This window comes from Thunnus albacares, chromosome 7 (genome assembly GCF_914725855.1).
Source record: "Thunnus albacares chromosome 7, fThuAlb1.1, whole genome shotgun sequence".
Lineage (NCBI taxonomy): Eukaryota > Metazoa > Chordata > Actinopteri > Scombriformes > Scombridae > Thunnus > Thunnus albacares.
In genome coordinates this window covers 16822133-16834287 of record NC_058112.1, presented here as the reverse complement: position 1 = coordinate 16834287, position 12155 = coordinate 16822133, and the positions used below count along the sequence as shown (strand labels likewise).

General features: G+C 38.7%; 1 protein-coding gene across 1 annotated transcript; it reads left to right on the top strand.

Annotated features, from left to right (window-relative positions):
* The first annotated feature begins 1614 nt into the window (after positions 1 to 1614).
* Positions 1615 to 10326, top strand: fkbp4 (FKBP prolyl isomerase 4). The gene is made up of 11 exons (XM_044356966.1): positions 1615 to 1977; positions 2552 to 2696; positions 2786 to 2928; positions 3062 to 3182; positions 6215 to 6371; positions 6618 to 6708; positions 6832 to 6915; positions 7010 to 7195; positions 8061 to 8204; positions 8807 to 8902; positions 9044 to 10326. The coding sequence occupies exons 1-11, from the start codon at positions 1879 to 1881 to the stop codon at positions 9143 to 9145; spliced, it is 1368 nt and encodes a 455-aa protein (XP_044212901.1). The 5' UTR covers positions 1615 to 1878; the 3' UTR covers positions 9146 to 10326.
* The last annotated feature ends 1829 nt before the right edge of the window (positions 10327 to 12155 follow it).

The window sequence follows — 12155 nt, the reverse complement described above, 5'->3', positions numbered from 1 at the left end:
CTTTTCAGATGAAGATTTGACACAATGGATAGGATGAAACCAGTGTTTTCCAACCTTTTTGACTTTTGATGTCTTACAAAAAGCAGTGTGTAGTCGGGGTCACATTTCACATGTCTATGAGTTGTTAACAGCTCCACCAAAGAGTGATTTTTCCCTTTAAACTTCTCACCTGGTTTCATTTTAATAAATGTTCAAATGATCCAATATTTCAGCAAAAATCAAAGATTAGAGAAAAAGTCCAAAAGCTGAAAATAGATTTGTGTATCATAACTGTTTTTCTTCTTTCCTCTCTCATTAATCATCTCACAACCTGTTTTATCTGGTGACCCTTTGATGGGGCCCGACACCAAGGTTAGGAACCACTGGACTAAACTAGCTAACTCTATATAAAGTAGTTCAAACTAGCTCCACCTCCAGCAGCTACAACAGTAACATGCTGCTTACACACTGATGCTTCACTATTAATAATCTAATGATGTCATATATAATAATGTATCAGTCAGAGGGATGAAACTGTTTGATTTTTCATGCAGGACTTTTATGGCACTTTTCAAAACAAAGTTATAAGGTGCTTTACATGGTTAAAACATTTAAGTTCTACAATTAATCAGTAAAATCAGACAATTAAAATAAAATAGAACAGAATAAAATACCCCTAGTATAAAATTTAAAATAATAAGAATAAAACAGTAAAACAACAGTAGTAATACAATAGACAAGACATGTTGGAAATAAAAGCATGGTATCATTAAATAAAGGCCTTTCTAAAAAGATAAGTTTTGAGATGTCATTGATTCCAAGCCTCAAATCTTCAAGTCCTTTTTGCTGTATTGGTACCTTTACTTAAAGATCCCCTACACATGTTTTAAGATGTGTATAAAATACTCTACTTTGAATAATACTTTGTGTCTGCTATGGATTTTCCACAAAAAAAGTTAAATTACCTTGTTAAAATCCTTAAAATTACATCTACTCATTAAAAAAATATCAATATATGAATGTGCAAATATATTTTATTTTAAAAGTTTTCCTGTTGGACACAAGATGTCTCCTTCACTGTAAAGTCCATTCTCACTGTATGAGCACTAGAGGCTCCAAGTTTCTACATCACAGTTGTGTAAACCAGAATTGGCTCCAAACTATTTATGATGTCACAAATCATGCTTGTAGGCCCACCCCTTAATATCAGATTTTCAAGGAGCACAGAGAAACTTTCTACTTTCAGCAGATGAATGTAAAACCAGTCTTCAAGTGTCAAACTCTGCACAAACATCATTCTGCACAGTGAAGCTCAAACACACAACTGTAGGAACAAGAAGAAAAACGTATCTCTGAGTGGAGGGGGGACTTTAAATAAATTATCTAAATACTTCTTCCACCACTGCCATATCTTTGTCATTCATCACTATTTTAGTATTTTATTATTGCAGAATATCTTTACCAAATACACAATTAATTTACCTAGCTATGTGATGGCACAATGTGTCTGTAAATTATCCATTTGCTCTGCTCTTTGTGTTTGCACCGCCCTTTTACGGAGGTGCTGAGGTAGTAAATGTAACGCCACCAATGCGGGCTCATCCCCCCTGGTTCCTCCTAAGGTCTGGAAACTTCTCTGCCCTCCTTTTAAGCGGTTGTCAGATGCCAGCCAGACAGCGAGACAACGTGGACCTGATAGCCCTCAGTCTGGTCGGGTATAAGTGTGACTGGTTCACAGCGACAGCAGTCTCCACAAGCTGTAGCGTGTGTTGTATTCCCATTAAGCAGCATTAATTGGCTGCACAAAAGTAGTTTGCTTTAGCAACCACTACTATCAGCCAGTGTTAGGTTGCTTTGAGTTGTGCTGCAGGTCAGAGTAGGAGGGGGGAAAACTGCTTCATGACAATGACTGCGGAGGAGCAGACAAGTGAAGGACAGCACACCATCCCAATGGAGGGAGAGGACATTACGCCAAAGAAAGACGGGGGTGTTTTAAAGGTAAATGTCCAGTGTTTCTGTGCCGCATGTTGATCCAGCTAGCTAAGAGATTAGCCGTGTGCTTGCTGTCTACTCACTCTGCTAGGCTAACGTTAGCTGTGGTTAGCTAGGCTACAGTAAGCACTGTCAATAAAACAGCTAACGTTAGCTGATAAAAACGTAACGCCGTTTATCTGGTTTCTGTTTCATTGGTTTAATTGCTGACTAATTGCCAGGGTGTCAACATCATGGGTACTTTGTCATTTCAAACGTCCACATGTCTAGAAGCTTTTCTAGACCTCTCAATAAAGACACATGCTAAAGCTATTCATGCCGATGGGCACATCTAATATTCATGCACATGCACACATGCACATTTTGAATGAGACATTACAGGTTACGTTCATTCACACTGAAGCATTTGGTAACTTCACCACCTATGATGCAAAAAATCAGGTTGCAGAGTGGTTGTACAGGACTGTTGGCTTTATATGTCTGTTGTCAAATTGTTTTTGTTTTTTTTTTTTTGTTTTTTTTTTTTACAAATTTCCAACTTTTTTTGTTAATTTCTCTCACTGTCTGCACATTTTTCCAGCTGGTGAAAAGGGAAGGCACAGGCACAGAGCTGCCTATGACCGGTGACAAAGTGTTTGTACATTATGTGGGCACACTTCTGGATGGTACTCTTTTTGACTCGAGCAGAGACAGGGGAGAGAGGTTCTCCTTTGAGTTGGGCAAAGGTTGGTTCATATCTAGCGGAGACGTGAACATTCACCTTCCATGGTTGCAACAAGCTAGTGTTATTTCATCAAGTCTTCTCTCTGTCTAGGTCAAGTCATAAAGGCATGGGACATTGGTATAGCCACAATGAAAGTGGGCGAGGTGTGCCAGCTCATCTGTAAGCCAGAGTTAGCATATGGATCTGCAGGCAGCCCACCCAAGATCCCCCCCAATGCCACACTTGTGTTTGAGGTAAGCTTTAGGTTATTTTGATTGTCTAAATACTTTTAAACTATAGTCTTGAGTTTGTAGTTGAACTATACCTTGATCCTATATCAATGAGAATAGTACCTGTGGATATTCATTTATGTCTGCGCATTTGTAGGTGGAACTGTTTGAATTTCGAGGGGAGGACGTAACTGATGAAGAGGACGGAGGAATTATCCGTCGCATCATCACTAAAGGGTCGGGATATACCAAGCCTAATGAAGGAGCTGCTGTTGAAGGTAAAACATCTAACACTGCTATTTTATTACCGAGATAGAGGAAAATTATCTTAGAGGGGATGCAGCTGTAATGTTTTTGAAGCGTAAAAATATAACAGGATCACCAAAAATCATTAATAGGATAATAATTTAACTAAAGGTGCAGTGTGTAGAATTTAGTGGCATCTAGCGGAACGGACCTGGCAGAAATGGAATATAATATTCACAAATGTTTTAATTAGTGTATAACCACCTGAAACCAAGAATTGTTCTTTTCGTTAACTTAGAATGAGCCCTTCATATCTACATAGGGAGCGGGTCCTCTTCCATGGAGTCTGCCATGTTGCACCACCATGTTTCTACAGTAGCCCAGAATGGACAAACCAAAGAGTTCCACTTGCATTTTTGTCAAGTTTCGCAGCCATCGTGGGTTTTCCTACATACTTGGAAGGGGAAGAGGGAGGGGGATTGGTATTCAGTTTATTGCAATCTGCAGCCTCACCACTAGATGCCACTAAATCCCACACACTGCACCTTTAATATGTAAGAGTGATACGTCTCATTTTAAACAGAGTGTTTATTTTTAGGTGAGAGCCATTCTTGGCGTTCATGCTTTACATGTGAGGACGCTTTTTTTACTCAGGGTTGCTGCACACGTTTTGAAATCAAATTTAATGCTTTTTAAGACCTTGACAGAGAAAATTTAATTTCCTTTCCACAGCAAAACCGAAGCACATCAGGACTGAGCTTTATGTTTGAAACCAATTTGACAATATTAATAGGAATATTTTTCTGGATATTTTTGTATCTCCATAGAACAATCATATTTAAAATCACATAATCAAATTAATGGCATTGAAAAAAATGTAATTTCAATTACACTTTGCTTGGAATTGTAAATTTTGAAAACATTGTGTAAAACAATGAGGTTGTTGTAATCGTTCTCACACTCACAGAGCAGGTTATAGTTAATTTTCCCCATTAAGACACACTGGCTCAGGAGCTCTTAACATACAGCATATCTACCTTTCTTCTACTTTAACAGTCCATTAAATCTGTAAACACCAGCTAAGCGGTCTTCAAATTAAAGTCTCCTCCTCCTTCTTATTGGCTGTTGCAGCTCCACACTAGAAATATTATCCAGATTCTAACAGCTATCAGAAATAACAGAGGACTTTGTGTCTTCTCTGAACCCCCATGGCCAACTGTCTTTAGCTTAGCATCATCTGTGCTGTTATGTGTACTTCTCTAATCCTGTTACCTTCGTAAGAACAGGTGGTCTGTGGAGAACCAATTGAAACGCTACCAGAAAATGAAAAGAGAGAGCTGGACTGAGTCATGACCGAAGACAACAAACCACATTTAAATAAGTGAATCCTGTGGGAGGATATTTCTCAGGCATCAGCTCAAAAATTACGACCTATCATAATTAAAAATAAGACTTTTAGGACATTTTATGACCTTAAATTCTGAAAATCTTATTTAAGACTTTTTGAGGGTCCTCGGGAACCCTGTTATTGAGGCTTTATATGCAACAATGGGTATGAGTACCATTACTTAAGCAATAGTGACAGTACAACTGAGATATCAGACCACAACTGTGAATGAAATGTCCGAGGAAGTATTTCAATCAAGGCTTCAACCATTTAAAGATACCAAAGAGGAATTTGCATTTATGGGTGCTGATACATGACTGTCAAACACTATTGAATCCCTTGTAGGCTTGAAAAGGTGGCTGTGTAACGTTTGTAATTTCATGCCTCACGAAGAACAGAGGCTGGAGTCAGCTTGAGCTCATGTTGGTTAAAATAGATTCCAGTGGTAACAACTTTTTTGGGAGTGGGCAGAGAGGGAGACTGGCTTCCTTTGGTCTGGTGTTTGTGTAGAGAGGAAATACTATTTGAGTGACAGGCACTAGAGCCAATAAACAAACTACATTAGGTTTAAGGCTACATTCGCACCGACAATAGTACGGCAACAAAGAAACACAGCCTCCTCCTCCATTTCAATATGAAACAACTGTGGTAGCTTAGCAGGAATGCATCAGCAGAGGGGTCTGTTAAAACTTTGTTTTTTTTTTTTTTGTCTGGTTCAGATTTTGCTGCAGTCCGCCCCAACATCACCTCACAATTCAATGCGTTGGCCAATTGCACATTGCATGTATAATACCTGCTAGCATCGTGTTAACTCTGCTGTTTACCTGAGATGTAAGGGCAAAGTTTCACTCCAGACATTAATTTCCTCAAATGAGGAGAAACTGCGCTTTTTGAACTTCCTATTTTATCTTTATCCACCATCTCTGCGCTACTTGTAGCAACAAGCCCACGCTAACACAACCCATTTTGTGGTTTAGGTAAAACAATGCATGTACCTCCTCCAAAGCTTGACAAGTTCATATGTGAAGATTATAGACAATCATTGTGATGTGTTAGGATACATTTTTGTAAAAAGAATTGTGTTGAAAACAAAACTGAGCGTATGGATGGAGAATGGACATGTTAATTATTCGAGGGGTTATTGTTTCCCATCATCTAATCCATCGTACTATAACTGTTATGAATTAAAGCTGCCTATAGCTGCTGTTTACAAACTTTTACAGCCTACCTTTTTTAATTTGACTGTTTGATACTGAAATTTAAACATCTGTGTCATAACAGTGCTTTTGTATTGAATATTTAAATATCCTTTTCACTCTACCAATAGATTCCCGTTCAACTGGTAAAGCAGCTGTCTTTGTAAACACACATTATTTTTCATCTCAAGCAAACCTACCTGAGTCTCCAGTTCTACTTTATACAAGTGTTATTGATATTGACTAGCAGGAAAGTTGCATGTAAAGGACTAGTTTGTTAAAATAGTTTAAAGATCCCATGTCAGATTGTGGGAGTAATATCTTTACAGTGCATTTACCATCGTAAGTTAACTTTGCAGTGATAAATTTGCAGGCATCCTTCACAAAGCAAAACATTTTGATTAGCAGTTGGGAAATTGCATCACTTGCCTACAGCTGTAAATCTACTTAGTTTTTTACAAGATTTTTCTGCCCCTTTCAGTAACGGTGGAAGGTACCTGTGAGGGACGCGTGTTTGACGAGAGAGAACTGAAGTTTGAGATCGGAGATGGAGAAGGTCTTGGCTTACCCACTGGAGTGGAGAAGGCTATCATGGCTATGGAGCAGGGAGAAGAAGCACTCTTCACCATCAAGCCCAAGTATGATCACATGTACCATATAAATAATAGTGTTATGTGGCATTTTTATTGTTGCTTATATTCAACTGTTCATTTTTGCCGCCACAAAAATTAAAATAAAATCAGCAACAGAATTATCCATTCTACTCTAGGATATAGTACACTACACTGTAATACTGTTAAGTTAAACTGCAACATGTAATATGCCATTCATACACCTCATTACAGATAAATAATGATAAATATCTTTTTTTTTTTTTTTGGTAGGTATGGCTTTGGGAATGCAGGAAATGCAAAATATAACATTCCCGGTGGGGCAACGTTGCAGTACAAGATCAAGCTGGCAGCCTTTGAGAAGGTTAGACTGATCTTGTTGCTGTGCTGTAAACACAAGTTGGCTTTACTCTGCCAATTATATGTTGGCTTTGCATATCAATTTTTTCTTTAAAAAAGTGACTAATATTTGTTTTGTTTACTTTAGGCAAAGGAGTCATGGGAGATGAACGCAACAGAGAAGCTGGAACAGAGTGTCATTGTCAAAGAGAAGGGCACACAGTATTTTAAGGTATGCAGGGATGTGTTTGCAAAGTACACAGCTTAAAAGGAATTTTAAGATGCATGAATACTGTGTTCTAACGCATTGATCTCATATGTTACAGGAGGGAAAATACAAGCAGGCATCAGTGCAGTATAAAAGGATTGTTTCATGGCTGGAACATGAATCTAGTTTGTCAGAGGAGGATGAGAAGAAAGCGAAAACATTACAACTGGCTGCACATCTGAACTTGGCCATGTGCTTCCTCAAACTTCAGGAGCCGAACCAAGCTCTAGAAAACTGTGACAAGGTACCTAAAATCTGTGGTATATACTTAGGTTGGATGCATTTAATTAATTCAGTATTTAGCAGGCAAGAGACTGTTAAGCACCTTTCACACATGCAGTCTATTCCTGAAATGTTCAGGAACATTTCCTGCATGGAGTCATGTGTGAATGGGAGCAGGGACGGATATTCAGGGTAATCTGTACCACCAATTTCCCACCACAAGACCTAGTAGCATTTCAGGTGGATGAATGTTGTGAATGAAAGCAGTAACATTGAAGGGACAAGCACATAAAAGGTTGCGTCCGTCTGACGAAAGACGCTTTTCACGTGTAGCGAGCGAACCAATCACAAGACTTAATGTGTGGGTGACGTACTGCAAGTGAGGTGGCGCTTGGTTTTGGCTCATCTGTTTTCAACATGGCGGTCGTGTCACAAACTTTCTCATATTACGGCTAAACAGTACAATAAAATATGTGTTTAAAAACATTTGAGGTGAGAAATAGGCAATGCAGTAACAGAATCTTGATTCATATTTGATCAGGACTGCCTAGTTTGAAAGTTTGATCTGATGAGTACTGTTGAGTAAATGTTGCATTACCACCATTTGGTTGACTGTCCCTTGCCCCGTCTATTCGGGCATTGCTATTGCATGTGTGAAAAGGCGCAAGATGGAAATGTTCCTGAATGTAGCAGCTTGTGTAAATAGTGAAAATCACTAGCAGTGCCTGAAAGGTTATCCTAGTAATTTACTGGGAGCTATGTGTGAAAGAGGCTTTAGAGTGACCTTTTATTCTTTAAGTATTATAATTTTTTTTTAAAATTCTCAGTTTTTAATACCATTGCTGATTATTTGTGGTTAAATACTGTTATTATAATTGTCATTATAGGCTCTGGAGTTGGATGCATCCAATGAGAAGGCTTTGTTCCGGAGGGGAGAGGCGCTGTGTGGTATGAAGGAGTTTGACAAGGCAAGAGACGACTTCCAGCAAGTCGTTCAACTGTATCCTGCCAACAAGGCTGCCAAGAGTCAGGTATGATGCTGTGTGTCTTCAAGGATAATTCCAACAACTTTGAACTAGGGCCCTATTTTGCTAATTTTGACAACATCGCAAGTCAGTTTGTTTGAAACCCTGTTTCAGCATAGAGCTATTATCCTGCCAATCAACAAAGGGCTCTACTGTAGGAGTGGAGCATAAAACCATCCAGTTAATCTACTGATTTTTGTTTCTTTTGGTTTTTTTTAATGGATATATTTTTGTACCTTCATCAAAAGTTAAACTGGCATGTGTGGTACCATTAGATGAATTATTATTATTGTTATTATTATAACTGGCATGAGCTCATTTGGCAAGTAAATTGTTGCTGCTGCAGTTGCGTGCTGGCTACGGATAATGTGAAACTACCAGTTGTAATTTAGAGGTAGGATAGTTGAGGAATTTTTGGTGCACTCTGACAAAGCCTAGTCGAAAATATTCCTAATTATCCTTCAGCCCCCTATTAAATTGGTCATAAAGTAAATATACACCTGGTTTTAATATCTTTTGGCTGTAGCTGTACGTGTGTGTGTGTGTGTGTGTGTGTGTGATATCTTAAAATAAGGCTGCCTGACATCTCCTTCATTATATCCTGCTAGGTTGTTCTTTGTCAGAAATACATTAAGCAGCAGCATGAGAAGGACAAACGCATCTACGCCAACATGTTCCAGAAGTTTGCAGAGAGGGATTCAAAGGTGAAAGATTGTCTTTTTCTTCAACAACCACAAGAGGGTGGGATAGCCATGTTTTTTTAGATTGCCAAACTGACTGGAAAGTGAGAAATTGCTGATTTAATTTGTCTTTTTTTTTTTTTTTTTTTTCCTCCTCATGAGCAGAAAGAAGCAGAGAAGATGAAGGGCGACACCAAGGAGAACGGCAACGACAACATGGAGGTTGAGAACAGAGAAAAGGAAGTTGAGAGTGAAGCAAAAGCGTAAATGTTTCAGATGATGTGACTGTATTACGGTTCATCTGTACTTCAGACTTTTGTAACTTCAGCCATTTGTGTTTAAGGAGTGACTGTTGAAATATGTGTGTGTGAGAGCGAGCGTGTCAACGAGAGCACTGACTTATGGGCGCGTCTTTGCTGGCTTTCTTTGTGTCCGGGCTTTTTGCTGTGGCAGCTAGCCGAGCGGGTGGGGCTTCCCCAGCTGATGGCACTGTTGGGACGTGGTTTTAATAAATGAATTGTGTGCCACCACCCCACCCCCGAACCCTTTCAACCCACAGCTTTGAACTGTGCATGTGTTTTCATAGCTTTTTTTTTGTTTTTGGAGGTGGGTGGGGGTGTAGGGAAAAGAAGTGCATCTAGGTGTTTTGTGCAGAATATCAACCCCTCACCCGTCAAGGGCTAGACCATTCACCTTGCACTACCCTCTGTCCTCTACCCCTCCTCACGTTTTTGTTTTTTTTTTTTTGCTAATCCATCCAACCCTCCTCTCATGGGCCTACTGATCAATTTCTGGAGTTGTGATGGCTGTGTTCTTAGATTTGATGTGTTTTGAATGTTAGTGTGCCTGTGTCCCAAAAGTAAGTATGTAGCAGCACTGTGGATAGGTGGAGTAATAAGACGTTAGCCTGGAATAGCTGTCGGACTTCAAGCTTCTCTCTCATTCTAAAGATGGAGCGCCCTTTTAGCCCCCTCTCCCCCCCCAGGGTACAGGACTGTTTACCTTTTTTGCTTTGGAAATATTGACTTTGTACTTATTTTTTTTCCCTCAGTGTTGTGCTTGTGATTTCTGTATTGTTCTCAAAATGATGAATACAACAAACTGGAATATGTGCATTTTAAAGCAGCTAGTAACGACATTCATTAGCTTCTCCTGGACACACTCAAGTAATGAACAGTTCAGTCTTAGTCTTAATTTACTGTATTAAGTACTTGTACGAACGTGCGCACATCAGATTCAGGCTGTTAAAAAGACTGTGCGCCAGAGGAAGATGTGAGCCCTGTTCCATTTTAGTCAACAGCACCTGTATAGAGGGGCAGAAACTAAACTAGGGGGCTAATTTAAAACAGAGCTGTGGGTCATGTGTTGAGTTTATATTTGTCTGTTGGAAGGGTCACTGCTTGGTCTGGCTTGACCAAAGGATATAATAAACAATAGCTATAAAGTGACTGTGTGTGGTATTCTTGACTGGTGCTTCCTCACAGTTTCCAGTTAGTATCCAGCACTTTTCCCCCTGTCCTGTCTACTGTTCATAAACCAGATGCTGTTTGGGAAAAAAAAATCTTTCCAAACTATATAAAGAGAACTTGTCAGATGTGAGTTTGACATCATTGAGGGCAAAATTAAAGAATCTGCTGACAGTTAACAGGACTAATTCCAGCTGCACTTTTATACTTGATGATGAGCAGCGTGTTCACACATGTGGTCTTAAATCACCTTTTATGAGTGATATTTTAGATAATTAAGAGATTAAGTTCAGTTTTTTTCATGAGTTTATATGTAGATTTAAAACCCAGTTGTAGATTTGATCAGTCTCAGCATGATATTGCAATATCTCACATATCTAACAAGTCTAGGTTTAGATATGAAACTTGTTCCACAGGAAAATAAATCTGCAACAATCGTGATAATCAAGTAAGCAAAGCAAAAATGCCTAATATGGTTCCAGCTTCTCGACTGTGAAGATTTGCTACTTTCTTTGTTTATTATGATGGTAAACTGAATATCTTTGGGTTGTAAACTGTATGGTCAGCAATTACAGTACTATGTCAGTTTGCAGTGTGAGGAATTTCAATGGCCATCATAATTATTTTCTATTATTATAATAGATGATGAAAATGGTCATTAATTGCACCCTCAAATAGATTTGCATAGGGGAAATACTTAAGTTTTGATTGAATGGCATCATTTGTCAGCATTTTTTTTTTAGGGGAAGGGGGGTTGAGTGTTTTGAAGATGCCCAAAATATGTGATATATGTATTTGTGAGTCAAAATACAGTATTTGACCCAGTGTGTATCTGTGGTAGTCTGGAGGTCAGAGTCTTCTTTTCCCGAGGACAGAGATGATCTGATGTGATCCTCCAGCTCTCTCTCACAGGGACACCGGTGTCAGTTTACGGATGTGATGTGATTATACCAGCCTGCGCCGCCTGTTCCCTACAGGTGGATGATGAAACAAAGTGGAGCTTTTAATTATTAATCTGCACTACTTGATTTACCCCGCACAAGGTGTTTTCTTTGTTTTGAGAATATCAGATTTTGCTGGTTCCTTGTTTTGTTTTGAGACATACTGTAGTCTCCTATATAAGAAGGCAGGTGTAGGAGCAGCACTCACCCAGGAGAGTCCCTTTTTTTTTATCAGAGCAGCAGGTGCCACATCTCTTTGTTCTGTTTACCTGCTTGACAATGGAAAATAAACCACAGGAGAATGGATGTAAAATGGACATGCAATTACACATAAGGTGCAGCGGCCTTTTTTCATTGCAAGGTTCTGTTGAATTACGTGACACCCCCAACACAATATTTCCTTCTTTCACTTCCTTTCTTTATTTTTGAGCTAACTGCACTGTAATTATTTCATTGCAAGAGTTATTTTAATGTTAATATGGTTAAATATTAAAATTAACATTCAAACAGTATTTTTAATCATTAATGCTTAATGTTCCTGTATGATAGACTTTTATTCCATGTTATATTATGAATGGAAACCAGTAATGTTGCTTTTAAATTTGGTTTTATTTCAAACCTTTTCTACTTATTGTGGATGTTTTTAATTACAAACAAAGTGAAGAATAAAGCCTTTATCTACCTAATAAGGGGTTCCTCGAAGGAAATTGAATAATTACATGCTATAATATACAATATGAATATATATATGATTATAAATGTGCGGCTGTTGATAAAACCCGGAAGCTAAAAAGCTCTAAACTGTTTGTAAATGTTGCCACTACCTGTTACAGGTACAGGGTTGCTGGGTGCTGCCCAGGTTCACTCCTC